General features: G+C 44.5%; 2 protein-coding genes and 1 pseudogene across 5 annotated transcripts in view; 2 read left to right on the top strand and 1 right to left on the bottom strand.

The window, feature by feature from the left end:
• The first annotated feature begins 278 nt into the window (after window positions 1-278).
• Window positions 279-1,990, top strand: LOC139030031 (retina and anterior neural fold homeobox protein 2-like; annotated as a pseudogene).
• A 4,376-nt stretch (window positions 1,991-6,366) lies between these two features.
• Window positions 6,367-24,455, bottom strand: LOC110150756 (sulfotransferase 2A1). 2 transcript variants are annotated; one of them, XM_070450622.1, is made up of 7 exons: window positions 24,271-24,359; window positions 20,494-20,751; window positions 15,801-16,009; window positions 14,610-14,736; window positions 10,735-10,829; window positions 8,395-8,572; window positions 6,367-6,797 (listed from the first exon to the last, which is right to left on the bottom strand). In XM_070450622.1, the coding sequence occupies exons 2-7, from the start codon at window positions 20,627-20,629 to the stop codon at window positions 6,685-6,687; spliced, it is 858 nt and encodes a 285-aa protein (XP_070306723.1). In that variant the 5' UTR covers window positions 20,630-20,751; window positions 24,271-24,359; the 3' UTR covers window positions 6,367-6,684. The 2 variants fall into 2 exon arrangements, with proteins under 2 accessions (XP_070306723.1, XP_070306724.1); XM_070450623.1 differs by lacking the exon at window positions 20,494-20,751 and having other exon boundaries at window positions 24,271-24,455.
• ELSPBP1 (epididymal sperm binding protein 1) overlaps window positions 22,239-24,624 on the top strand; it is a 113,534-nt gene continuing 111,148 nt past the window's right edge. For 2 of the 3 annotated variants that reach the window (XM_070450625.1, XM_070450624.1), the window contains exon 1: window positions 22,239-24,348. The gene's annotated coding sequence lies outside the window, so the exon portion shown is untranslated. The remainder of the gene's footprint in view (window positions 24,349-24,624) is intronic. The other variant, XM_070450626.1, reaches the window with a different exon arrangement.

Genomic DNA, 24,624 nt, shown 5'->3' with positions numbered 1-24,624 from the left:
ATTTGTTTGTCATGAAGTGATAAGACCGGATGCCACAATCTTAGTTTTTTGAATGTTGAATTTTAAGCTACCTTTTATTATTGCACCCACTAGTAGTTGCTCAATAATAAAAGGATTAACCAATTATCATCACTCTCTTGCCAGGCTGAGGGTGGGGCAAGAGAGGGTGGGTTTCAGGACTCTTAGGGTGTGCCTAAGGTGGGCACAGCATAAAACCGGGATGTCTGGCCCAGGCCTGTGAGCAGAGCCTCAAGCTCCCACAGCAGAACAGCAGGAGGATGCAAGAACCCGAGTCCATCATGAGTGAGTCTGGCCTCCTGGGACTTGGTGAAGTTTGGGGGTGGAATCACATTCCTGGGGGAGAGAAGCAGAGAGCCTGGCCCCCGGGGGTCCCCTGTCAGGGTGGCTCCCCCCTTGGATGGGAGATAGTGGGGGGTTGGGGAGGCCACCAAGGGTCACCAGGGAGCCTGTCCTGCCTGCCTCCCCAGGCCAGGGCCCTGGAATACTCCACGGGCTGAGGTCAAGCCCATTTCCAAGCTGTGCTCACTGCGGCCCAGAGAGGTGCAGGGGTTAGGGCTGGAGGGCGGACAGCCAGGGTCTGAGCAACACCCTCACACCGGATGCCCCAGGCTTCTCCTCCCGCCCTCGGGCCTGAGTCCCACCCGCTCACCTGGGGCTGGTCCAGGGAGGGGGAGGGTGCCAGGCGGGCTGGGGGCTGTTCCTGGCCTCATGGGACCCTGTTTGCCCCGAGCTCAGGCCCCACGGGGAGATCAGCGCCCCCAAAGAAAGCGGCGGGAGCGTACCGTGTACAGCAAAGAGCAGTCGGAGGTGCTCAAAGAAGCCTTCCTGAGGACCGAGTACCCGAGCTACCGGGCCCTCATGCGCCTGGCGGCCAGGCTGCACCTGGACGAACACAGAGTGCAGGTCCGAGCCCCCCGCCCCGGCCGCCCCTCCGCCCGCCCGGGGCCGCCGGTGGGGACCGCGAGGCCAGAGGGGCCAGGGCTGCCCGGGTCCCGCAGCAAGCAAGGGGTCTCCCCGCTGTGGACCCAGGGCTGGCCCCGGTCCCCCTCAACCCTGGGCTGGATCAACCCCGCCAACCGCATCCGGCCTGCCTGAAGGCCCCATCGCCCCGGGGTGTCCCAGCGCCCAGCCCTCAGGGCCTCTGACTCCGTGGACCCTCTCGGGCAGACCCCTTCCTGCCCCGTGGGAGCCCCAGCCCTGCCCTCTGCCCTCCACGCCCCTTCCTGCTGCCTCCTGAACCCCAGGAGCCTCTAATTGGGTCTGGGGGGGCGAAGGGAGAGGGGAGGTGGGATTCTCAGCAGGACAGCCTCACCCCCGCCCCCCACCATCAGAGATGATAGCGCGGGCCCCTGGCCTCTCACACCCCCTCCTCCCGGTCCCCCTCACCCCCCCCCCCCCCCAGGTGTGGTTCAAGAACCGCCGGGCCCAATGCTCCCGCCTGGAACAACGACACGCCGAGGGCGGATACCGGAGGGCCAGCGATGCGCCCAGGGACCTCGGAGCCCCCTGGACCCCCGCCCCCGCCCCCGCCCTGGAATCTGCTACCGCAGCTGCGAGCCCCAGTTTCCCAGGCGGCCCGGGATTCTACAGCCGCCCTCCTCCCCCCAGCCCCGCGGGGTGAGCCGGGTGTCTCCAGCCACCAACCGGCCGCGTGGGTCCCGGCACAGGGCGTCCACGTGTACCGCCCGGCTGCTCCAACCCCGGCTCCGGCCCCTGCCCCGGGCTGGCCTCAGGACCCCTACGCGCCGAACTACCGCCCAGATCCTCTTCCGGTTCTGCTTCCTGACTGTGCCCTGATGTTCTCATCCCAGGAGCTCTCCTCCCCGCCGTCTGGGTACCAAACCGGGGATAGCTTTGGGGATGACCACGACACAGGCCCCCGGCAGTTCACGAATTCATAGGGTCGTGGTCATCTGTCCCCAAAAGTCCTGCAGTCCCCGAGGGGCTAGAGGGGATGAGGGCCTTGTGAGTCTGCACGTGGTGCCCATGCGGAAGGTGTCATGGCTTGGTCTTCACAGCTGGTTTCCTGTCCGCAGAGGGACCGCACCCCCCTTGATCCAGCCTGGGGAGGGGGCGTTTTTTTGCGTGTCACTATGAGGTTATCTCAGGTCTCGAAGCTCTGACTGTCCCCGCCGTCATTAGTATTTGAGGCACACGTGGATATTTCTATGGATTTCTAAGTCAGAGGTTCACAGCGTCTGTTTCACTGTTGTGGGAACTTGCTATAGGATTTTCACCAGCCTCATTGGGAATTTAATTAAAATTGCCTTAAATCTTTACATTCCCTTGATGTCTAGAGATTTTTGTTTTTGCTTGTCTCTATCCTTACTAATGGAGAAGGTAATGGCAATCCACTCCAGTGCTCTTGCCTGGAAGATCCCATGGATGGAGGAGACTGGTGGGCTGCAGTCCAGGAGGTCGCAAAGAGTCGGACACGACTGAGCGACTTCACTTCACTATTCTTACCTGTAGTTTCAAATATTTGCAGATAAAAAAGGGGGGCATTAAATCCATAAATAGTTTTGGAGCTAATTGGCATCTTTACAATACTGAGCCTTCCAATCTAGGTAAATTACTTATTAATCATTCATTTGGTTGTTTACAAAAATTCTTTGGTAAGTGTTATTATTTCTGTAGGTTTATTTCTAGTGCTTTGTCTTGTGATTACCTGATATTTTAGATGAATTTAAATTTTTATTTTAAAATCAGTGTTCTGCCTAGATGTCCATCAGCAGACGAATGGATAAGAAAGCTGTGGTACATAGACACAATGGAATACTACTCAGCTGTTAAAAAGAATGCATTTGAATCAGTTCTAATGAGGTGGATGGAACTGGAGCCTATTATACAGAGTGAAGGAAGTCAGAAAGAAAAACACCAGTACAGTATATTAATGCATATATATGGAATTTAGAAAGATGGTAATGATGACCCTATATGCGAGACAACAAAAGAGACACAGATGTAAAGAACAGACTGTTAGACTCTGTGGCAGAAGGCGAGGGTGGGGTGATCTGAGAGAATAGCAGTGAAACATGTATGTTAACATATGTGAAATAGATTGCCAGTCCAGGTTCGATGCATGAGGCAGGTGCTCAGGGCTGGTGCACTGGGATGATCCTGAGGGATGGGATGGGGAGGGAGGTGAGAGGGGGGATCAGGATGGGGAACACAGGTACAACCATGGCTGATTCATGTGAATGTATGGCAAAACCACCACCATATTGTAAAGTAATTAGCCTCCAATTAAAATTAAAAAAAATCTGTGTTCAGTATATAAGAGTCTGTGGATAGATTTATTTTGTATTTAGGGACCTGGCTCAATTAAAAAAAAATTGTAACAACTTATCTGAATGTTGTCTTGGGCTTGATAATTTGAAAATTCGTAACATTCATGGTCATCTTGTAAGCACTGTTTCCTACAGAGCTAGGGAGTGTTTGTTATCCCCTTTTTGGTTTTATGAAATGGCTGTAGGAATCTCATCTCTTCTCTCTACTCCTCTTGTCTCTCCATCAACCTCTTCCTTTGACCGCCTCCCTGAGGCAGCCCTGCCTCCTGAATTCCCCCCACAGTCAGTCCTCTGACCCTGGCCTGGTCCCATTTAGCAAATGCTCCAATCCTCTTAAGGCCAGGCCAGCCTCAGCAGAGCAGAGAGAGAATTAGACCAGATTTGGGAGGGGGACGCTCATGTGACAGGCTCTGGGGGGAAGTGTCGGGGGACGGGGGAGGGGGAGACAGAATGCCAGGGTATAATGAGAACTCTCTTGATTACACAACAGACCCTGATGGGGAAGTACGCACACCACTCCCTGGAACCCCACCCCACTCAAACCCTGACATTGTAGGGGAGGGCAGGGAGGAGTCTAGTCTTCTGTTTATTCCAGGAGAAGGAGCCCAGGTGGGGAAAGTCCCTGTGAGTGTTCGGGGACAGAAGAGGGGGTAAGATTCAGGTAAGATTCAGACTCACTCTGGGCATGGGGGAGGGAGGGTGGTGCTCCTAGGGATTCCCCCACCCCCTTCTGAATCCAGGAATCTTTGCTACCCCCTTGCAAGCTCTCCTGGGCTCTATTCCTCCTCCCTCCACAATCTCAGGCTGTGTCTTCACCATCCACGATGATGGAAGCATCTGGAATTCCCATTCAGCTCAGGAAGAAGGGAGGTGGCAACTTCCGGTTGGCAGGTCTTGAAAATTTCCCACACAACTGAGCAACTGAACAGCAGTAAGAGCCTCTAGCACAGCTCCACCCACCAGGGGGCCAGACAGGAGCAAGAAGGCTGCAGGCCTGAATCTGCAGAACAGGCCCAGCCACCAGCAGGTCACATCCTTCCCTGGGGACTGGCTGGGCCCAGGTCCTACCTACCAGCAGGTCACAACATCGAGACACCCTGGGCCCTGCAGCTAACTGTGACAAAACTGACCCCACCCACCAGTGGCCCTACACCTGCTCTGTGACCCCTGGGCCCTGCCACCAGAACCCAGGACCCAGCTCTGCCTGCCAGCAGGCTAACCCTAGTCTGGGGACCTGGCTTCACCCACAGTGAAATAGTGGAAGTCTCAGTCACTCAGTCATGTCTTTCCCACCCCATGGACTGTAGCCCACCAGGCTCCTCTGTCCATGGAATTCTCTAGGCAAGCATACTGAAGCAGGTTGCCATTTCCTTCTCCAGGGGATCTCCCCTACCCAGGGATTGAACCCAGGTCTCCTACACTGCAGGCAGACTCTTTACCATCTGAGCTACCAGGGAAGCCCCACAGTGAAATGAAAGGAATCTAAATGGAAAGGAAGAAGTAAAACTGTCAGTGTTTGCAGAGGACGGGAGTCTGTACAAAGAAAATCTTAAAAGTGCCAGTAAAAAACTACTGGAACTCATGAATGAGTTTGGTGAAGCTGAAGGATACAAAATTAATATACAGAAATCTGTTGTATTTCTATACACTAACAACAAACTACCAGGAAGAGAAATTAAGCCAACAATTCCATTTATAGTTGTAGCAAAAGAATAAAATACTTGGGAATAAACGTACTCAAGGAGGTAAAAAGATCTGTACCAGACACCTTCCCTGGCTGTCTAGTGGTTGGGACTTGGTGCTTTCACTGCAGGTTTGATCCCGATGGGGGGATATAAGATCCTGCATGCTGCACAGTAAGGCCAAAAATTTAATAAAATAAAATGAAAAACGACTGGTTCTCAAACATTAGAAGAAAAGGATATATATTGAATTTTATTAAATGATTTTTCTGCATCAGTTGATACACTTACGTGATTTTCTTACTTTAGTTTGTGGGTATGGTGACGTATACTGATTGATTTAAAAATTTTTTTTAAACTAATTTAATCTTTTTTTTTTTTTGGCTATGCTGGGTCTTCGTTGCTGCGTGGGCTTTTCTCTAGTTGCTGTGGGTGGCTTCTCACTGTGGTGGCTCTCGGGCCGAGGGCTTCAGTGGTTGTGGCTCCTGGGCTCTGGGGCACAGGCTCAGTAGTTGTGGAGCATGGGCTTAGTTGCCCTGAGGCATGTGGGATCTTAGTTCCCAGACCAGGAATTGAACCTGTGTCCCCTGCATCAGCAGGCAAATTTTTAACTACTGGACCACCAGGGAAGTCCTCTAACAAAGTGTTAATTGCACAACCCAGTATTGTTAACTATAGGCACAACATTGTAGAGTAAGTCTCTAGAACATATTCTTGTATCTTGTATGACTAAGACAGCACCTGATGAGTGACAGCTCCCCATGTCCCCTTCCCCCAGCCCTTGGCAACCACAATTCTGCTTTCTTTTTCTATGAATCTGTCTCTTTTATGTTCCTTATGTATGTGGAATCACACACTATTTGTTCTTCTGTCTGATTTATTTCACTAATATGAATGCCCTTCGAGTTCATCCATATTTCACAGAACATCTTTCTTTAAGACTCAGTAATAATATCCCATTGTTTGTATATATCACATTTAAAAAATCCATTTATCTAACATTCTCCGAGGTTAGGCCATATGTTAGGCTAAAGCCATGTTTTAAATCAGGAGAAATTGGCAGGGAAGATATCCAAATTAATCTGAAGGAGGATAGGTGATTAAATTATAAATCTCAATACCTAATAATGAATGAGTTATACAATCAACATGCAGAGACACCCAAACAGAAAATACTGAGTTGAAAAGCAAGTTGATGAGTGCATTATTCAGGACACCATTTTTCTAGGTTTAAAAACCCTCCCTAAATTCTATATATTGTTTATGGTCAAACACCACATAATAAGGGAATAATGCTAGGTTGGAAATGATATACTTCAAGGTCATCATAATAGTAAATTGTAGAGATACAGGCAATGGAAAGAGAAGACACCTTATCTGCTTTGTAATTTTATTTCTCAGTTTTATTTAAAAATTGACATAATTGGGGAGTAATTGTTATATTATTTCTTTACCACTCTATAGGAATAAGATGAAACATGATAAACGTTTTTAAAAAGTCGGGATGCCACAAAGTGAATTGGGGGTACCCTGATAAAATTTAACAGTCAAGTTGTCAGATGCAGAGATTTGATCATTCAAAACACCATGATGAAATAACAGGTTTTATGCAATTACCCCCAGTCACTCACATGTATAAGGGCAGGAGAACAAATATCAATATCCATATAAGATCTGGAAGATTTAGAACATTATTCCCATGGGAACAGCTCTTGTGGAAGGTCTGCCATCTTCTCCTGGAATAGTTTATCAAAAATTTCAGCTTGGGCCACCGTGAAGTGATTTTTCCAGTCCCCAGTCACGCCTGGCAAACATAAAATAGAGGCTCATGTCAGATCTGGGGGTCGGTCTCAAGACTCCCCTACTTGTCTTCCTGAATCTGTTGCTTTTCTTTTTAAAAGTGTATTGCTATTAAGGAGCACACAATACATCCGTGCACCTTTTATTTTATTTATTTATAAAAATTATTTATCTATTTATTTTGGCTGCACTGGGTCACTGTTGCCGACACCGCTTTCTCTAGTTGCAGCAGCTGGGGGCCCCTCTCCAGCCTTGCCCGGACTTCTAATGCAGTGGCTTCTCTTGTGGAACAGTGGTTACAATGCATGGGCTTAGCTGTCCCAAGGCATGTGGGATTGTACCCATGTCCGCTGCGCTAGAGGCTGATTCTTAACACCTGGCCCACCAAGGAAGCCCTGGATCTATTTCTTCTGTCTGCTTGACATGGAAATCAGAGCTAATAAAGCAGAATGACCAATGGTTTGTTGCTTTATACTGCCTGGCAGTCATACCCATTTAGACTTCTGCCTGCTTGAAACAATTTCCCTTGTTCTCTTATCTCCCAGTGTATAATCTGTCGGCAATAATGCAGCTCTATTTTCTGATAGAACCAGTATTTAGCCACTTTTCGCAACCTCTACTTCTACCACCTACATCCAAATTAGCATCATTTCTCACCTGGATTATTGTATTAGAAATCTAACTGGTCTTTCTGGTTTTTAAAAAATTGTTTATTTTTATTTATTTATTTGGCTGTGCCATGTCTTAGCTGTGGCACTCGAGATCTTTGATCTTTGTTGTAGCATGTGGGGTCTTTAGCTGTGGCATTTGACGTCTTAGTTGCAGCATGTGGGATCTAGTTGCCTGACCAGGGAAGGAACCCCGACACCCTGCATTGGGAGACGGAGTATTGGCCACTGGACGACCAGGGACGTCCATTTCATTTCTTCCTTGCATGAATCACGTCTTCGATCTATTTGAACTAAAGGATTCTGGGAAAATAGGCTCCTCCCCCTCTATGCTGTATATTCTGTTCATTCATCTTGAGTTCAAGGATATGGACATGATTAATTTCTCATCACAGGGAGCTTTATAATGTCTGATAACAAGACAGGCTCTCAGCTAAGTGAAAAGTCTTTCCTCTTTCCTTTTTTCCAATTGAGCTGTTCTTCATACATTCATGTTGTTGTTGTTGAGGATATTTCTCTAGGTTCAATCACTAGGAGTAACAGAAACATGAACTTTCCTAATCCTGTCCTAATTTTCTGGGTCAATCACAGCTAGCAAGTTAGCAAGAATAGTGAATTAACCTGGTTACTGTTTGCAGAAGAAATATCTTCCATGTTAAATTCTGAGAGAGAGAGTTTGAATGGCCTTGCATAAGACTGATCACCATACTATATCTGAAAAACTTTCTCCAAGAGCCTGCAGCTCACCTCAGTACTATAAAAAGAGACACTCTTGATAAGGGCTCACAAGAGACAATCTCAAGTGATGAGCAATTTACATTGATAAATTCAAACAGTCCCTACTCCCAATGGTTAGTGCACTAACCAGTTATGGTTGTAAGCGTAACTTCTACATTTTCTGATCCATTTTGAAGGCAGCACATTTTCTTTTACCTTTCCTCAAAAGATGTCCATTTTCCTCTAAATGCAAACCCTTCACAAGGGAATAATTGGACATGTTGTTTTCTTTCATGGCCTGGAAAGAACTGTTTCTGAGGACTGAGTCCAGTTCTTCTGGTTCTAGTTTCTTGCCCAGGAATTGGCAGATCTTCTCCACAGCGCTCCTCATGTCCTAGAAGAAGAGAAAATCTGAGACATTATGTGAAAGAGCAAGAACGTAGAAAAGGAGATGAGGGGGAGGAGACAAAAGAAAGAGGAGGAGGAGAGGGGAGAGGAAAAGAGGAAATAGTGTAGAGACGTGAGTAGAGATAGAGTTGGAGGAGTCCAGAGTGGGTGAACTGGGAGATTGACATTGACACATAGACACTGTCAATACTAAGTAAATAGGTAACTGATGAGAACCTACTGTGTGGCACAGAGAACTCTAGTCAATGCTCTGTGTTGACCTAAATGGGAAGGAAATCCAAAAAAGGGGAAATATGTAAACACCTCGCTGATTCACTTTGCTGTACAACAAACATTGTAAAGCAACCATGCCTGTTTGTGCTCAGGTGTGTCTGACTCTCCGTGACCCCACGGACTGTAGCCTGCCAGACTCCTCTGTCCACAGGATTTTCCAGGCAAGAGCCTTGGAGTGGGTTACCATTTCCTCCTCCAGGGCATCGTCCCAACCCAGGGATCAAACTCGTGTCTCCTGGGGCTTCTGCATTGGCAGGCAAATTCTTTACCACTGAGCTAAAAATTTTAAGAAATAAACAAACAAACAAAAATGACTTAAAGAACAGTTGGAAAAAAAAGATGGAAGGACCATGAAAGATTTCCCAGTATAGTTGAATTCAGGACACCTTAACACTAAAATACTGAGTTTTCCAAAGAGACTTTAGAAGGGCTTCTAGACAATTATGAGCGGGATTAGGCAGGAGAGTTTCAGGGAGAATTTGACAAAAATTTAAGGAATTGATTTCAAGCCTTGGCTATGTGCCCAAATAATGCTGTTTTTCACAACTAACATTTGAAAAACACAAGAGAGCTTTAACATGTCTTCTTATTTATTATCTCAATAATTACTTCTTGGCCCATGATCCTGGGAGATTATAAGAAAATAGGTTTTATAACCAGGAAGGCTTTGCTTTGAATCAGAGACTTTCCTCTTAGAGCTAAAATGATTTAATTTTTTTGCTTTATTCCACGAGCCTTCAGTATGGTCTAACAAGAAAACACACAGTGAAAAAATATAAAAGAACAAAAGAACATCAAAGAAAGAAAAAAGAAGGAAAAAGGAAAAAAGCAACACTGAACAAACAAAAATCACCACCACCATCCCCCCAAGGGGGGGGGGGGAAGAGAGAGAAAAAGAAAACAAATAACTGGGGTAAATTGTTATTTACAAAAGACTCCTTGGTAAAAAGGAAATTCGTGTGGATGCCATTGAGGATTGAACAGAAGTAGCTGGAAGAAGATGATGGAAAGTAATGTTTCTCGGATAGAAGCAAAAGCCAGTGTTTGTGTTATTTTCCTTTTCTCCAAGATACCACGAAAGGTTAAAGTTCTTCTCTCTGTGGTTTCATCAGCTTTACTGGTTTTGAGTATCGTCTGCCAGCTTTTCCTGCCTATCCCTGCTCAGTTCAGTACTTGGCCTCAGAGTAATCATACTGATCGATTTTATGACTTAATTTTTCTCCCACCAGTCCATCTGGGATGTCAGACAGCTGAACACATCTCTGGAACTCAGCTTGCTTCTACCCATTCCCATCTTCTTTCTCAGACCCCTCTCACTACTAGGTTATCAGCAGCACCATAGGATATGCCTCTAGAAATTACAGAACCAGTGACCAGTGTGAGCACAAGCTATTGTACTCTGCCTCAGTGTATGGAAAAAGCCCTTTGGATGTTGTCCAGCTCAGTTCAGTTCAGTCGCTCAGTCATGTCCGACTCTTTGCGACCCCATGGACAGCAGCATGCCAGGCTTCCCTGTCCATCACCAACTCCTGGAGTTTATTCAAACTCATAGCCATCGAGTCAGTGATGCCATCCAACCATCTCATCCTCTCTCGTCCCTTTTTCCTCCTGCCCTCAATCTTTCCCAGCATCAGGGTCATTTCCAATGAGTCAGTTCTCGGATGTTGTAAGATGAGATAAAGAATACATGATGAAAGACAGCGTGGCGTTTGACCATAAACAGGGCAATAAGGACCTGGTGGCTAAGTTCTCACTTCTTACGACCATGCACAAGGCTAAACTTCGAGAAGGTGGAAGAGAGACACAGAGGAAGGGAGGGAAGTTAGAGGGAGTGAAGATGAGAAAGAGTTTGCTGATTATAAGCGCAAGAGTTACCCATTTCATCTCTTCATAACTCAGTATCAGGAAGTTTTCTTTGTCTCTCATGGACATCCAGCCCCGAGTGTGGTCGAACCATGATCCAAATGGCACTGCATACAGAGGAGGTAGAAAGAATGACTAGATGATACACAGAATAAAAACAGGGATCCATATATATGTTCACTCTGTGGACATAAATGCTGGCACAACTCAGGGCACTTTTATGCTTGTTATAACTAGTATCCAGCATCATGCACTATCCCTTTAAAAAGCCTGGGACTTCCCTGGTGGCGCAGTGGATTAGAATCTGCCTGCCAGTGCAGGGGATGAGGGTTTGATCCCTGGACCAGGAAGAGTCCACATGACCTGGAGCAACTGAGGCCGTGGGCCACGACCACCAAAGCCCACATGCCTAGAGCCCGTGCTCCACAGCAAAGAGAAGCCAGTGCGGTGAGAAGTCACACACAGCAACTAGAGAGCAGCCCCTCTCACCACAACGAAAGCCCGAGCAAAGCAGTGAAGGCCCAGCTCAGCCAAAACCAAAAAACTTAGAAACCCGATAAAATTAAACAAGGCCAGTTCACTTGGAGCAGGTTTTGTATACAGCTTTATATGCTGTAAGGAGATCTTGTCCAGAAAGCCATGTGACCTAAGAAGTAGTGATCTGGTTGCCCCTAATATGTTCTGCCTTTCGAATGTTTAGTTGTTGGGTCTATTCTCACTGTTTCCACACCTCTTGCTTCCTCCCTGCCCTCCACCCCCCCACCATCTTGCCTTCAATGTTGCTGTTGGAATCATTATTCTTTGGGAAACTGTCTTTCCTCTGGTTTAAGGTTTTCTTTTCTTTTTCCTACTACAGCTTTCTTAGAGGCTAGGTGATTTGTTTGTAATAATTCTTTGCAAGGCTTTGTGGTTCTTCAAACAGATTTCATCAATGAGGAAATTCCGAGGCATGTCTTCTTGAAGATTTCCTTTCTCTGTATTTTTTCTTTCTTAGTATATGTATATATATATATATATTATATGAAGTTTAGTTGACTTACAATGTTTCAGGTGTACAACAAGATGATTCAGTTATACATATTGGACAGCAAGGAGATCAAACCAGTCAATCTTAAGGAAATCAACCCTGAATATTCATTGAAAGGACGGATGCTGAAGCTGAAGCTCCAACACTTTGGTCACTTGAAGCAAAGAGCCGACTCACTGGAAAAGACCCTGATGCTGGGAAAGATTGAAGGCAAAAGGAGAAGGGGACGGCAGAGGGTGTATAGTCAGATAGCGTCATCGACTCAATGGACATGAATCTGAGCAAACTCTGTGAGATAGTGGAGGGCAGAAGAGCCTGGCATGCTGCAGTCCATGGGATCGAAAAGAATCAGAGATGACTTAGTGACTGAACAACAACAATATGCATATATTATTTATTATTTTTCAAATTATTTTCCATTATAGATTTTTACAAGATATTGACTACAGTTCCCTGTGTTATACGGTAAACCTTTGTTGCTTTTTGCATATCTAGTCTTTTTTTAATTAGAATCTAGCATTCTATTCATACTAAGTCAAACAAGTGGGATCAAAATGTTCTAAGTTTTATAGGTAGGCAAAATTTCGTAAGTTTCTAAAACATATATTATACATATTTTATACATACATATATGTATATGAAAGCTTTTCTATTATGCTTGATAAAGGCTTGAGAAAGAACATCAAAAAAAGGGGGAGATGGAGAAATTGGAAAACATAAACTAAATGAAATGGGATCACCAAATAGAAAAAGTGAAACAAGCTAGATAAAAGATCAGCATATAGTCCAGTTATTTTTAAACATGGTTGCTCATTAGAAACACATCTGGAGCTTTGGGAAAAAAAGGCAAAACTTGGGCATTTGTATTTTTCAAAAAATTTCAAGATAATTCTAACATGAATCTGGATTTTAAAAAGTGATGACAGGTTTTTCTATTAAATGGTAGTTTTGATGATATAAAATTCTATTATTTCCTGTTAATCAATTGTGATGCAATGGTGTTAAGTGAGTAATAGTTACATAATCACAATAGTAAAAGATATTTATTAGTTTTTCACAATCAATAGCCAGACAAAGAGTAAAAGACAATTAAAATTGTAACCCATAATGGAAATGTGATTAACTCAACAATATAAAATAATTATGTACAAGTTGGGTGGTTAAGTAGAGTGATGTGGTAAGTGGAAGTGCATATATGCACGTTTTCATCTGATCAGACAGTCTATGTCTTTTGGTTGGTGGATTTAATCCATTTACATGTAAGTTAATTATTGATATGTATGATCCTATTACCATTTTCTTAATTGTTTTGGGTGTATTTTGTTTAGGTCATTCCCTACTCTTGTGTTTCCTGCCTAGAAAAGTTTCTTTGGCATTTGTGGTAAAGTTGGTTTGGTGGTGCTGAATTCTCTTAAGTTTTGCTTGTCTGGAAAGCTTTTGATTTCTCCATCAAATCTGAATGAGAGTCTTCTTGGGTAGAGTGTTCTTGGTGGTCAGTTCTTCCTTTCATCACTTTAAAAATACCATGTCATTCCCTTCTGGCTTGTAGAGTTTCTGTTGAGAGATCAGCTGATAAACCTTATAAGAGTTCCCTTGTATGTCATTTGTCATTTTCCCTTGTTGCTTTTAATATTTGATCTTTGTCCTTAATTTTTGTCAGTTTGATTACTATGTGTCTTGGTGAGTTCCTCTTTGGGTTTATCCTGCTGGAATTCTGTGAGCTTCCTGGACTTGGTTGACTATTTGTGAAGTTTTCAGCTACTATCTCTTCAAATATTTTCTTGGGTCCTTTATCTCTCTCTTTTTCTTCTGGGACCCCATAATGCAAATGTTGGTGCATTTAATATTGTCCCAGAGGCTTCTTAGGCTGTCTTCATTTTCTTTCTTTCATTATTTTTCTATATTCTGTTCTGTGGCAGTGATTTCCACTGTTCTGTCCTCCAGGTCACTTATTCATTCTTCTGCCTCAGTTATTCTGCTACTGATTCCTTCCAGGGTATTGTTCATCTCTGTTCGTGTCTTGCTCTGGTGGACAGAGCCTCTCTCAACAAAGCTTTAATCCAATCATCAGCTAATGGGTGGAGTTGCGCTCCTGTTAGTCCTGTTAGTTTGGCAACCCCCTCCAGTTTTCTTGCCTGGAGAATCCTATGGCCAGAGGAGCCTGGCAGGCTACAGTCCATGGGGTTGCAAAGAGTTGGACACTACTGAGCGACTGACACTACCATGTCTGAGCCTTTCTTTCTTTAAAAAAAAAAAAAATTATTTGTCTGGGCTGGGTCTGAGATCTTTGATCTTCATCCCGGGAGTTGCAATTACTCAGCCCACGTGCCACAACTACTGAAGTTTGAGCACCCTATAGCCCCAGCTCCACAACAAGAGAAGCCACTGCAATGAGAAGCCTGTGCACTGCAATGAAGAGCAGCCCTTACTCTCAGCAACTAGAGGAAAGCTCGTGCAGCAGTGAAGACCCAATGGGGCCAAAATAAATAAATAAAGGAATAGGGAAGATGCATCTGAAAAATGGTGAAAAGTCAGGATTGTATTGCTCAGAAAGCCAATGAAAGCTGACTTTCAGGAGAGTAGAGGAAAGAATATGAGTGCTTGGTGCTAGCATTAGACAGATCCTGGAGACTCAGAAGACAGCTAAAATAGTTTCTGATGGGGCAAACACAGAGGCTGGTTGAGGTTCTGCTGCTCTACAAGACAGTATGTGGATTTAGAAAATCTGGGTTCCAGTGGTGATGGAGATACTCATGGGTTGGTAAGATGTAGAGACATCAGGTTGGGTTTAAAAGGGGAAAAAAGAAGTCTGATGAAAGACTCTGGCAACCCTTAGCTTTCATATTTTACATTCACTCACTGTTTCCTCGGATGAACCATTCAAAATATTCTTCCAGTGATTCTGGTTTCTCAACGAATTTTGCAATCCTCCAGAAAAAATAACCAGACACAAAAACATCTCTTGGATTTCTGATGAGGTAGATCATCTTAAAGAGAAAAATAGGATGATGAAAAATCAAGTCATTTTCTAACCTTCCTTCTTGTCCCCAACCTTTATGACTTTCATAAAAATGGAGAAAAAGACAAAGACTTCCCTGGTGGTTCAGTGGTTAAGATTCTGTGCTTATACTGCAGGGGGTGTGGGTTTGATCCCTGGTCAGGGAAATAGGACCCCACCTGGTGTGTGGTACAGCCACACAAACAAACCACCCAGGCTATCATCTGGATGTAGAAACACATAGTGGTTAGAAAAACCAGTCATGAAGGCTGAGTAATCACCCTGAATTTAGGCATTGATTTAAGTGTGCTGCTTCTCATATGAACAACTCTCTGGTGCGTCTACATAAGTGGCAGGAGGTATTTATTTAATTAATACTGGCTAATTATTATTATTATTTTTTATAGCAACAAAGGAGGATTATTCAGGGTATAATACAGTTATAAATTCTAGTTTGGATTTAAATGTGGTTTTCTAAGATTTTGGCATGATCGTTTCCTTTGGTCTCTGGCTTACACCTAGCTAGCATAACCTGCAGAATGGTCTACACATTTGTATTCCAGTATAGCTGTGTCACCATCAAATAAAGACTCCCAGGTCCCACCCCATATCTACTGAATACAATTGCATTTCAGTCAGATTTCCAAGTGATTCCTAAGCAAATTGTAGTTTAACAAGCATTGCTCAAGTCTATCTTTATTTTATATTTTTGTTTTTTGGCTGCATCCCACGGCATGCAGAACTTCCCTGACCAGGAATTGAACTTGTGTCCCCTGCATTGGGGCTTCCCTGGTGTCTCATCATAAATAATCCATCTGCAATGCAGGAGACACAGGAGATGCAGCTTCAATCCCTGGGTTGGGAAGATGCTCTGGAGGAGGGCATGACAACCCTCTCCAGTATTCTTGCCTGGAAAATCTCAGAGACAGAGGACCCCAGTGGGCTACAGTCCATCGGGCTGCAAAGAATTGGACACGACTTAAATGACAGAGCACCACCACTGGGCCACCAGGGAAGCCCTGATGAAGACTGTCTTGACTACTGTACACTGACCTTGGCCTTGGAGTTGAAGAAAGACTTGGGGAAGAGTTGAATGGGAAGGTGAGAACTGATGAGACGTGGGCCTTCCTTCTCCTTTAGTAATTCATACCCATACTTATTCTCTACCCAGGGGGAGCGATTCCAAATGGGCTCAGATTGGACCCACTTGGGATCCCCCTTGGAGTAAATCAGGCAGACAGTTTCAATCAACCAGTTTGTTCCTAGATAAAGAAAGGAAAAATATGATCAATCATTTTAATCTGACTTAAAAAAATCCTTATAATGTATACAGGTCATAAAGGTACCATCTTAACCCTCTTTAAATGTATGGTTCAGTTGCTGTTTAGTCGCTCAGTCCTATCCAACTCTTTTTGCAACCCCATGGACTGCAGTCCTACAGGCTCCTCTGTCCATGGGATTTCCCAGGTAAGAATACCAGAGTGGCAGCTAATGAATGCACTTCCTCTAGGAGTTTTATAGTTTCTGGTCTTACATTTAGATCTTTAATCCATTTTGAGTTTATTTTTGTGTATGGTGTTAGAAAGTGTTCTAGTTTCATTCTTTTACAAAACTCCTAGAGGAGAACATAGGCAAAACACTCTCTGACATAAATCACAGCAGGATCCTCTATGACCTACCTCCCAGAATATTGTAAATAAAAGCAAAAATAAACAAATGGGACCTAATGAAACTTAAAAGCTTTTGCACAACAAAGGAAACTATAAGCAAGGTGAAAAGATAGCCCTCAGATTGGGAGAAAATAATAGCAAATGAAGCAACAGACAAAGGATCAATCTCAAAAATATACAAGCAACTCCTGCAGCTCAATTCCAGAAAAATAAATGACTCAATCAAAAAATGGGCCAAAGAACTAAACAGAGATTTCTCCAAACAAGACATACAGATGGCTAACAAACACATGAAAAGATGCTCAACATAACTCATTATCAGAGAAATGCAAATCAAAACCACAATGAGGTACCATTACACACCAGTCAGGATAGCTGCTATCCAAAAGTCTACAAGCAATAAATGCTGGAGAGGGTGTGGAGAAAAGGGAATCCTCTTACACTGCTGGTGGGAATGCAAACTAGTACAGCTGCTATGGAGAACAGTGTGGAGATTTCTTAGAAAACTGGAAATAGAACTGCCATATGACCCAGCAATCCCACTTCTGGGCATACACACCGAGGAAACCAGATCTGAAAGCGACACAGGCATCCCAGTGTTCATCACAGCACTGTTTATAATAGCCAGGACATGGAAGCAACCTAGATGCCCATCAGCAGACAAATGGATAAGGAAGCTATGGTACATATACACCATGGAATATTACTCAGCCATTAAAAAGAATTCATTTGAATCAGTTCTAATGAGATGGATGAAACTGGAGCCCATTATACAGAGTGAAGCAAGCCAGAAAGATAAAGACCAATACAGTATACTAATGCATAGATATGGAATTTAGAAAGATGGTAACGATAACCCTATATGCAAAACAGCAAAAGAGACACAGATGTAAAGAACAGACTTTGGGACTCTGTGGGAGAAGGCGAGGGTGGGATGATTTGAGAGAATAGCATTGAAACATGTATATTATCTAGGGTGAAACAGATCACCAGTCCAGGTTTGATGCCTGAGACAGGATGCTCAGGGCTGGTGCATTGGGATGACCCAGAGGGATGGGATGGGGAGGGAGGTGAGAGGGGGGATCAGGATGGGGAATACATGTAAATCCATGGCTGATTCATGTCAATGTATGGCAAAAACCACTACAATATTGTAAGATAATTAGCTGCCAATTAAAATAAATAAATTAATTTTTAAAAAAAGAAGAAAAAAAAAAAAGAATATCGGAGTGGGTTGCCATTTCCTTCTCTAGGGGACCTTATCGACCCAGGGGTTGTACCCACATCTCCTGCATTGGCAGGCGGACTCTACCACTGAGCCACCAGGCAGCCCTGTATAGCTCTGTAGGGTTAAGAATATTCTCATGGTTGTGCAAATGATCTCCAGAACTTTTCCATTTTGCACAGCTGAACCTCGTGCCCATTAAGTAACAACTTCTCATTTTCTTCTCCTTCCAGTCCCTGGCAACCATTCTACTTTCTGTTTCTGATACTTCATACCATGCAGAGCTTGGTGACTCAGATGATAAAAGAATTTGCTTACAATGCAGGAGACCCGGATTCGATCCCTGAGTCAGGAAGATCCCCTGGAGATGGGGATGGCTACACATTACAGTATCCTTGCCTGGAGAATCCCACGGACAGAGGAGCCTGAAGGGCTAGGGTCTATTGGATCACCAAGTGTCAGACACAACTGAATGACCAACACTTTCACTTCACTCCATACATACTATGTCTTCATAGTTTATCCATGTTGTCGCAAGTGTCAGAACTCCAATCCTTTTCAAGGCTGAATAGTATTCTAAATATGTGGATAGTAAATTTTGTTTATCCATTCATCTGTCAGTGGACCTTTGGGTTGCTTCTATGCTTCGGCTACTTGCTTAAATCCTTTGAACATGTTCCCATTGCTCTTGGCCTTTGAGCAGATTCCCATTGTCCTTGGCTCATCATTACCACAGCACTTCTGATAACTTCAGCCTTGCTTCTTGCCCAATCACAGTCCCTCTATGACCCCACCCCTCACAGATATATGATCCACATCCTTTCAGTTCAGTGGATTTATCAAGTTCTTTTCCAATTCCTGACCACTATTTATGCTGATACCTTTACCGGAAAATCCCTCCTTTTAAATAAGTTATATTTATTTATGCATTTGTTTTTGGCTGTCTTGCTGCACTTGGGCTTTCTCTAGTTGTGGTGAGCAGGGACTACTCTCTAGTTGTGATGCTTGGGTTTCTCATTTCCGTGACTTCTCTTGTCACAGAGCATGGGCTCTAGAGCCGGCAGGCTACAGTAGGTGTGGCACGCGGGCATAATTGCTCCAGAGCATGCAGGATCTTCCTGGACCAGGGATTGAACCCATGTCCCCTGTACTGTCAGGCAGATTGTTAACCATTGGACCATCAGGGAAGTCCTGAAAAATATGTCTTTTCACAAAATAATTTCACCTTCACTCTTTTTTTAGAAAAACAAAAACATTTTCTGCTGCTAATTCTTTCCTTTTTCTAAAATAAAAAAGACTTGTTTATTTTATTATTTACGGCTGTGCTGTGTCTTCATTGTTGCACTGGGGATTTCTCTAGTTGCAGTGAGCTGGGGCTGCTGAGAAGCCGTCTAATTGTGGTGGCTTCTTTTGTTGTGGAGCACAGGCTCTAGGCACACGGGCTTCAGCAGTTGCGGCTTGTGGATGCTAGAGCACTGGCTCAATGATTTTGGTGTACAGGCTTAGTTGCTCCACAGGATGTGGAATCTTCACTGACTAGGGATCGAACCAGTGTCCCTTCCATTGACAGAAGGATTCATAACCTCTAGACCACCAGGAAAGCCCCACATTCACTCTTTTTGATCTCAATTTAGATGTCATTTCTTCTACCTTGCCTTTTGGCTGCGGTAGTTATGTTTTATTCCCCACCTCAGCCCTCCCACCTCGATTTATTGACTTATTACTATCAAATTAAGGACGTATATATTTAACACCCTCAGTTCAAAAACAGTAGGGGCAACATGGCAAGACTAAACTCTTCCTTGCTCTATTATTTTATACAAGTAACTGGATAAGACTTGTTTCTGATAGCGGGGAGCTTATTGTCTCTTTCATACAAAGCAGATGCCCCAAGGGCATCCCCTGGGGCTCAGTGGTAAAGAATGTGCCTGCCAGTGCAGGAGACATGGGTTCGATCCCTGACCCGGGAAGATCCCACAGGCAGTGGGGCAACTAAGCCCGTGTGCCGCAACTACTGTGCCATGAGGCACAACTACTGAAGCCCTGACCCCGGCTCCACAACAAGAGAAGCTACCTCTAGAGAAGCTGTCACACTGCAACTAGAGAAAGCAATGAAGCAATGAAGACGTAGAGCAGCAATGAAGATCTAGCATAGTCCAAAATAAATCAATAATAACTATAAAAGCAAGAGGCAAAATTCTACTTAAAAAGACGAATGTGTATATTTAAGGCACACGTGTTCATTTGTTACATGTCACGTGGTGAAGACTACCACCGTCAAGCTAATTAACATATACATCATCTCGCAGAATTACGTCCCTCCCCTACTTCTTCTAGGGCATCCCTGGGGGCTCAGTGGGAAGAATCCACCTGCCAATGCAGGAGACAGAAGAGATTAGGATTCAATCCCTGGATTGGAAAGATCCCCTGGAGAAGGAGATGGCAACCCTCTCCAGTGTTCTTACCTGGAGAACCCCATGGACAGTGGAGCCTGGTGGGCTACAGTTCAGGAGATTCACAAGGAGTTGGACAGGACTGAGCGACCAAACAACAGCAGCCCATTTCCTCTGCAGACATCACTCTCCATCCTCTTCCACTCCTCTCTACAAACAGCTGAATCTGCCCTATGCTTCATTCCCGTGGTTTCCTCTGATACCTTTGATTACTCCCTCTGAGCACTCAGCTGACTGTGTAACTGCCTGGCTCGATCCTTTTCTCTGAACATCAGTGGGATCAGTGCACATTTCTATTCCCCTAATGCATTGTTGGCATACAAAAAGCGTTCCATCTGTCTGCTGAATATATGAAGGCCATAGCCACATCCTGTCAGTACCTGATCCTGCTTCCTTACCTGATTTGGGGAAAGTCAGCAGTAAGACATCTTCATCTTTAATAATAAAACTCTCCTGCAGAGAGCTCAGGATTTCAGGTGAGTAATCCAGCCTTGGGAAGGGTATCCCTTCAAACCATATCAACTTTCCTGTCATGATGATGAGCTCTTTGTACCTCTTGTGAGCCTTTTAGCTGTAGTCACTGTTGGACTGGGAGATGTGTTTTATAGTCAGCCTTGAATAGTCATTAATCTCTCCCAGGTCTTTGATGAGTGTGCCTGCCCGTAAAAAGAGAGAGTCACAGATTGATAATATTGGGCAACTGTGAAGTCATTCAGAGAAACTTCTGGGGTGACCCGAGTTTGACTTCACGGGAGGGAACTAGGAGTTTAGTAACAAGATGGGGGATGTTGATATGTGGTGGATTAAAAATGTATATCTTTAAGTTTATTTATTTATTGGCTGTGCCAGGTCTACATTGCTGTGTGTGGGCTTTTTCTAGCTGCAGCCAGCAGGGATTACTCTCTTTTGCCAAGCTGGGGCTCTAGGCAGCTGGGCTGAACATGTGGCACAGGGGCTCAGTTGTGCCAGGGCATGTGGAAACTTCCTGGACCAGGTATCGAACCTGTGTCCCTTGCAATGGCAGGCAGAATCCTAACCAGTGGACCACCAGGGAAATCCTAAAAATATATTTTAAATAAGCTTTGTTATTTTTTCAGCACTTTTAGATGTATAGGAAAGTTGTAAATATAGTGTAAAAAATTCTTATAGTCCATACTTCTTTCAGACTTCCTTAGTTTTTAACCTAATATAGTTTCTCTGGCCCAAGATCCTATCCCAGACACTACATTACATTGGGTCTTTATGTCTCCTTAGGTCTGTCTTAGCTGTGACAGTTTCTCAAACTTTCCTTGTCTTTGATAACTTTGAAAGTTTTGAGGATTACTGGTCAGGTATCTTGGAGAAGGTCCCTCTCTTGGGGTGTGTCCAGTGTTTTTCTCATAATTAGACTGGGTTTCTGGGTTTTAGAGAGAAAGATCATGGAGGTAAAATACTCATACAGTCACAACATTTCAAGGGTATTTACTATTAATCTGACATCTCAGTTCTAGCTGACTCTTTGCAACCCCAAGAAATTCTCTAGGCCAGAATACTGGAGTGGGTAGACTTTCCCATCTCCAGGGGATCTTCCCAACCTAGGGATTGAACTCAGATCTCCCACATTGCAGGCATAGTCTTTACCAGCTGAGCCACAAGGGGCTTTCCCTCATATATCAGTTGGTGCAATGTAGGAGGCCCCGGTTTGATTCCTGAGTTAGGAATATCGCTGGAGAAAGGAATGGTTACAGACTCCAGTATTCTTGCCTGAAGAATCCCATGCACAGGAGAGCCTGGCAGGCTACAGTTTCTGGGATCATGAAAAGTCAGACATCACTGGAACGACTAACACTTTCACTTCCCTTCATATATACTATGTCTTCATAGTTTATCTGTGTTATATAGCATGTGTCAGAACTCCATTCCTTTCTAATTCTGAATAATATTCTACAATATGTGGACAGTAAATTTTGTTTACCCATTCATCTGTCAGTGGACCTCTGGATTGCTTCTATGCTTCGGCTATTTGCTTAAATCCTTTGAACGTGTTCCCATTGCTCTTGGCCTTTGAACAAATTCCCATTGCCCTTGGCTTATCATTACCACAGCACTTCCGATAACTTCAGCCTTGCTTCTTGCCCAATCACAGTCCCTCTATGACCCCATCCCTCATAGATAGATGATCCACATCCTTTCAGTTCAGTGGATTTGTCAAGTTCTTTTCCAATTCCTGACCACTATCTATGCTGATACTTTACTGGAAAGTCCCTCCTTTTAAAAAAGTTATATTTATTTATGCATTTGTTTTTGGCTGTCTTGCTGCACTTGGGCTTTCTCCAGTTGTGGTGAGTGGGGGACTACTCTCTAGTTATGATGCTCGGGTTTCTCATTTCCGTGACTTCTCTTGTCGCAGAGCATGGGCTCTAGAGCCGGCAGGCTACAGTAGGTGTGGCACGCGGGCATAATTGCTCCAGAGCATGCAGGATCTTCCCGGACCAGGGATTGAACCCATGTCCCCTGCATTGGCAGGCAGATTGTTAACCACTGGACCATCAGGGAAGTCCTGGAAAATATCTCTTTTCACAAAATAATTTCACATTCATTCTTATTTTTTTTTTTAAAGAAACATATTATTTTCTTGCTGCTAATTCTTTCCTTTTTCTAAAAAAAAAATCTGTTTATTTTATTATTTACGGCTGTGCTGTGTCTTCATTGTTGCACTGGGGATTTCTCTAGTTGCAGTGAGCAGGGGCTGCTGAGAAGCCGTCTAATTGTGGTGGCTTCTTTTGTTGTGGAGCACAGGCTCTAGGCACACGGGCTTCAGCAGTTGTGGCTTGTGGGTGCTAGAGCACTGGCTCAATACTTGTGGTGTACAGACTTTGTTGATCCACAGGATGTGGACACAGGGACTGAACCCATGTCCCTTCCATTGGCAGGCGGATTCTTAACCTCTAGACCACCAGGGAAGCCCCATGTTCACTCTTTTTTTAAATCTCAATTTAGATGTAATTTCCTCTACCTAGTTTTTTGGCTGTGGTAGTTATGTTTTACTCCCCACACCAGCCCTCCCACCTCATTTTATTGACTTATTACTAACATGTTAAGGACGTATATGTTTAACTCCCTCAGTTCAAAAACAGTGGGGGCAACATGACAAGACTAAACTCTCCATTGCTCCATTATGTTATACAAGTAACTGGATAAGACTTGTTTCTGCTAGCAGGGAGCTTATTGTCTCTTTCATATAAAGCAGAAATAGGGCATCCCTGGGGGCTCAGTGCTAAAGAATCCGCCTGCCAATGCAGGAGACATGGGTTTGATCCCTGACCCGGGAAGATCCCACAGACAGTGGTGCAACTAAGCCCATGTGCCGCAACTACTGTGCCATGAGCTGCAACTACTGAAGCCCTAACCCCGGCTCCACAACAAGGGAAGCTACCTCTTGAGAAGCCCTCACACTGCAACTAGAGAAGGTCCACGCGGCAATGAAGACCTAACACAGTCCAAAATAAATCAAGAATAACAATAAAAGCAAGAGGCAAAATTCTACTTAAAAAGACGAATGTGTATATTTAAGGCGCACGTGTTCATTTGTTACATGTCACGTGGTGAAGACTACCACCGTCAAGCTGATTAACATATACATCATCTCACAGAATTACGTCCCTCCCCTACTTCTTCTAGGGCTTCCCTGGGGGCTCAGTGGTAAAGAATCCACCTGCCAATGCAGGAGACAGAAGAGATTAGGATTCAATCCCTGGATCGGAAAGATCCCCTGGAGAAGGAGATGGCAACCCTCTCCAGTGTTCTTACCTGGAGAACCCCATGGACAGTGGAGCCTGGTGGGCTACAGTTCAGGAGATTCACAAGGAGTTGGACAGGACTGAGCGACCAAACAACAGCAGCCCATTTCCTCTGCAGACGTCACTCTCCATCCTCTTCCACTCCTCTCTACAAACAGCTGAATCTGCCTTATGCTTCATTCCCGTGGTTTCCTCTGATACCTTTGATTACCCCCTCTGAGCACTCAGCTGACTGTGTAACTGCCTGGCTCGATCCTTTTCTCTGAACATCAGTGGGATCAGTGCACATTTCTATTCCCCTAATGCATTGTTGGCATACAAAAAGCGTTCCATCTGTCTGCTGAATGAATGAAGGCCATAGCCACATCCTGTCAGTACCTGATCCTGCTTCCTTACCTGATTTGGGGAAAGTCAGCAGTAAGACATCTTCATCTTTAACAAGGAAACTCTCCTGCACCTCTCTCAGGATTTCAGGTGAGTAATCCAGGCTTGGGAAGGGTATCCCTTCAAACCACACAAACTTTCCTGTCATGATGATGAGCTCTTTGTACCTCTCGTGAGCCTTTTAGCAGTAGTCACTGTTGAACTGGGAGATCCGTTTTATAGTCAACATCAAACAATCATTAATCTCTCCCAGGTCTTTGATGAGTGTGCCTGTCCCCAAAAAGGAGAGGGTCACAAGACTGATAATATTGGGAAACTGTGACCTCATTCAGAGAATATTCTGGGGTAACCTGAGTTTGATGTCAT

This window comes from Odocoileus virginianus, chromosome 20 (assembly GCF_023699985.2).
Source record: "Odocoileus virginianus isolate 20LAN1187 ecotype Illinois chromosome 20, Ovbor_1.2, whole genome shotgun sequence".
NCBI classification, from domain to species: Eukaryota; Metazoa; Chordata; class Mammalia; order Artiodactyla; family Cervidae; genus Odocoileus; species Odocoileus virginianus.
Note: the sequence above shows the minus strand (reverse complement) of the source record. Positions and strands in the feature narration are given on the sequence as shown.

What these genes read in the sequence shown, in the direction of transcription:
- LOC110150756 (XM_070450623.1), bottom strand. Translation starts at nt 24,406, where the DNA reads ATGACAGGAAAGTTTGTGTGGTTTGAAGGGATACCCTTCCCAAGCCTG. An exon ending in GTTATGAAGAGATGAAATGG is followed by an intron (nt 8,573 to 10,734) that starts GTAACTCTTGCG and finishes CTCTTCTTCTAG; the next exon opens with GACATGAGGAGCGCTGTGGA. An exon ending in TGGACATCTTTTGAGGAAAG is followed by an intron (nt 6,798 to 8,394) that starts GTAAAAGAAAAT and finishes TATGTTTGCCAG; the next exon opens with GCGTGACTGGGGACTGGAAA.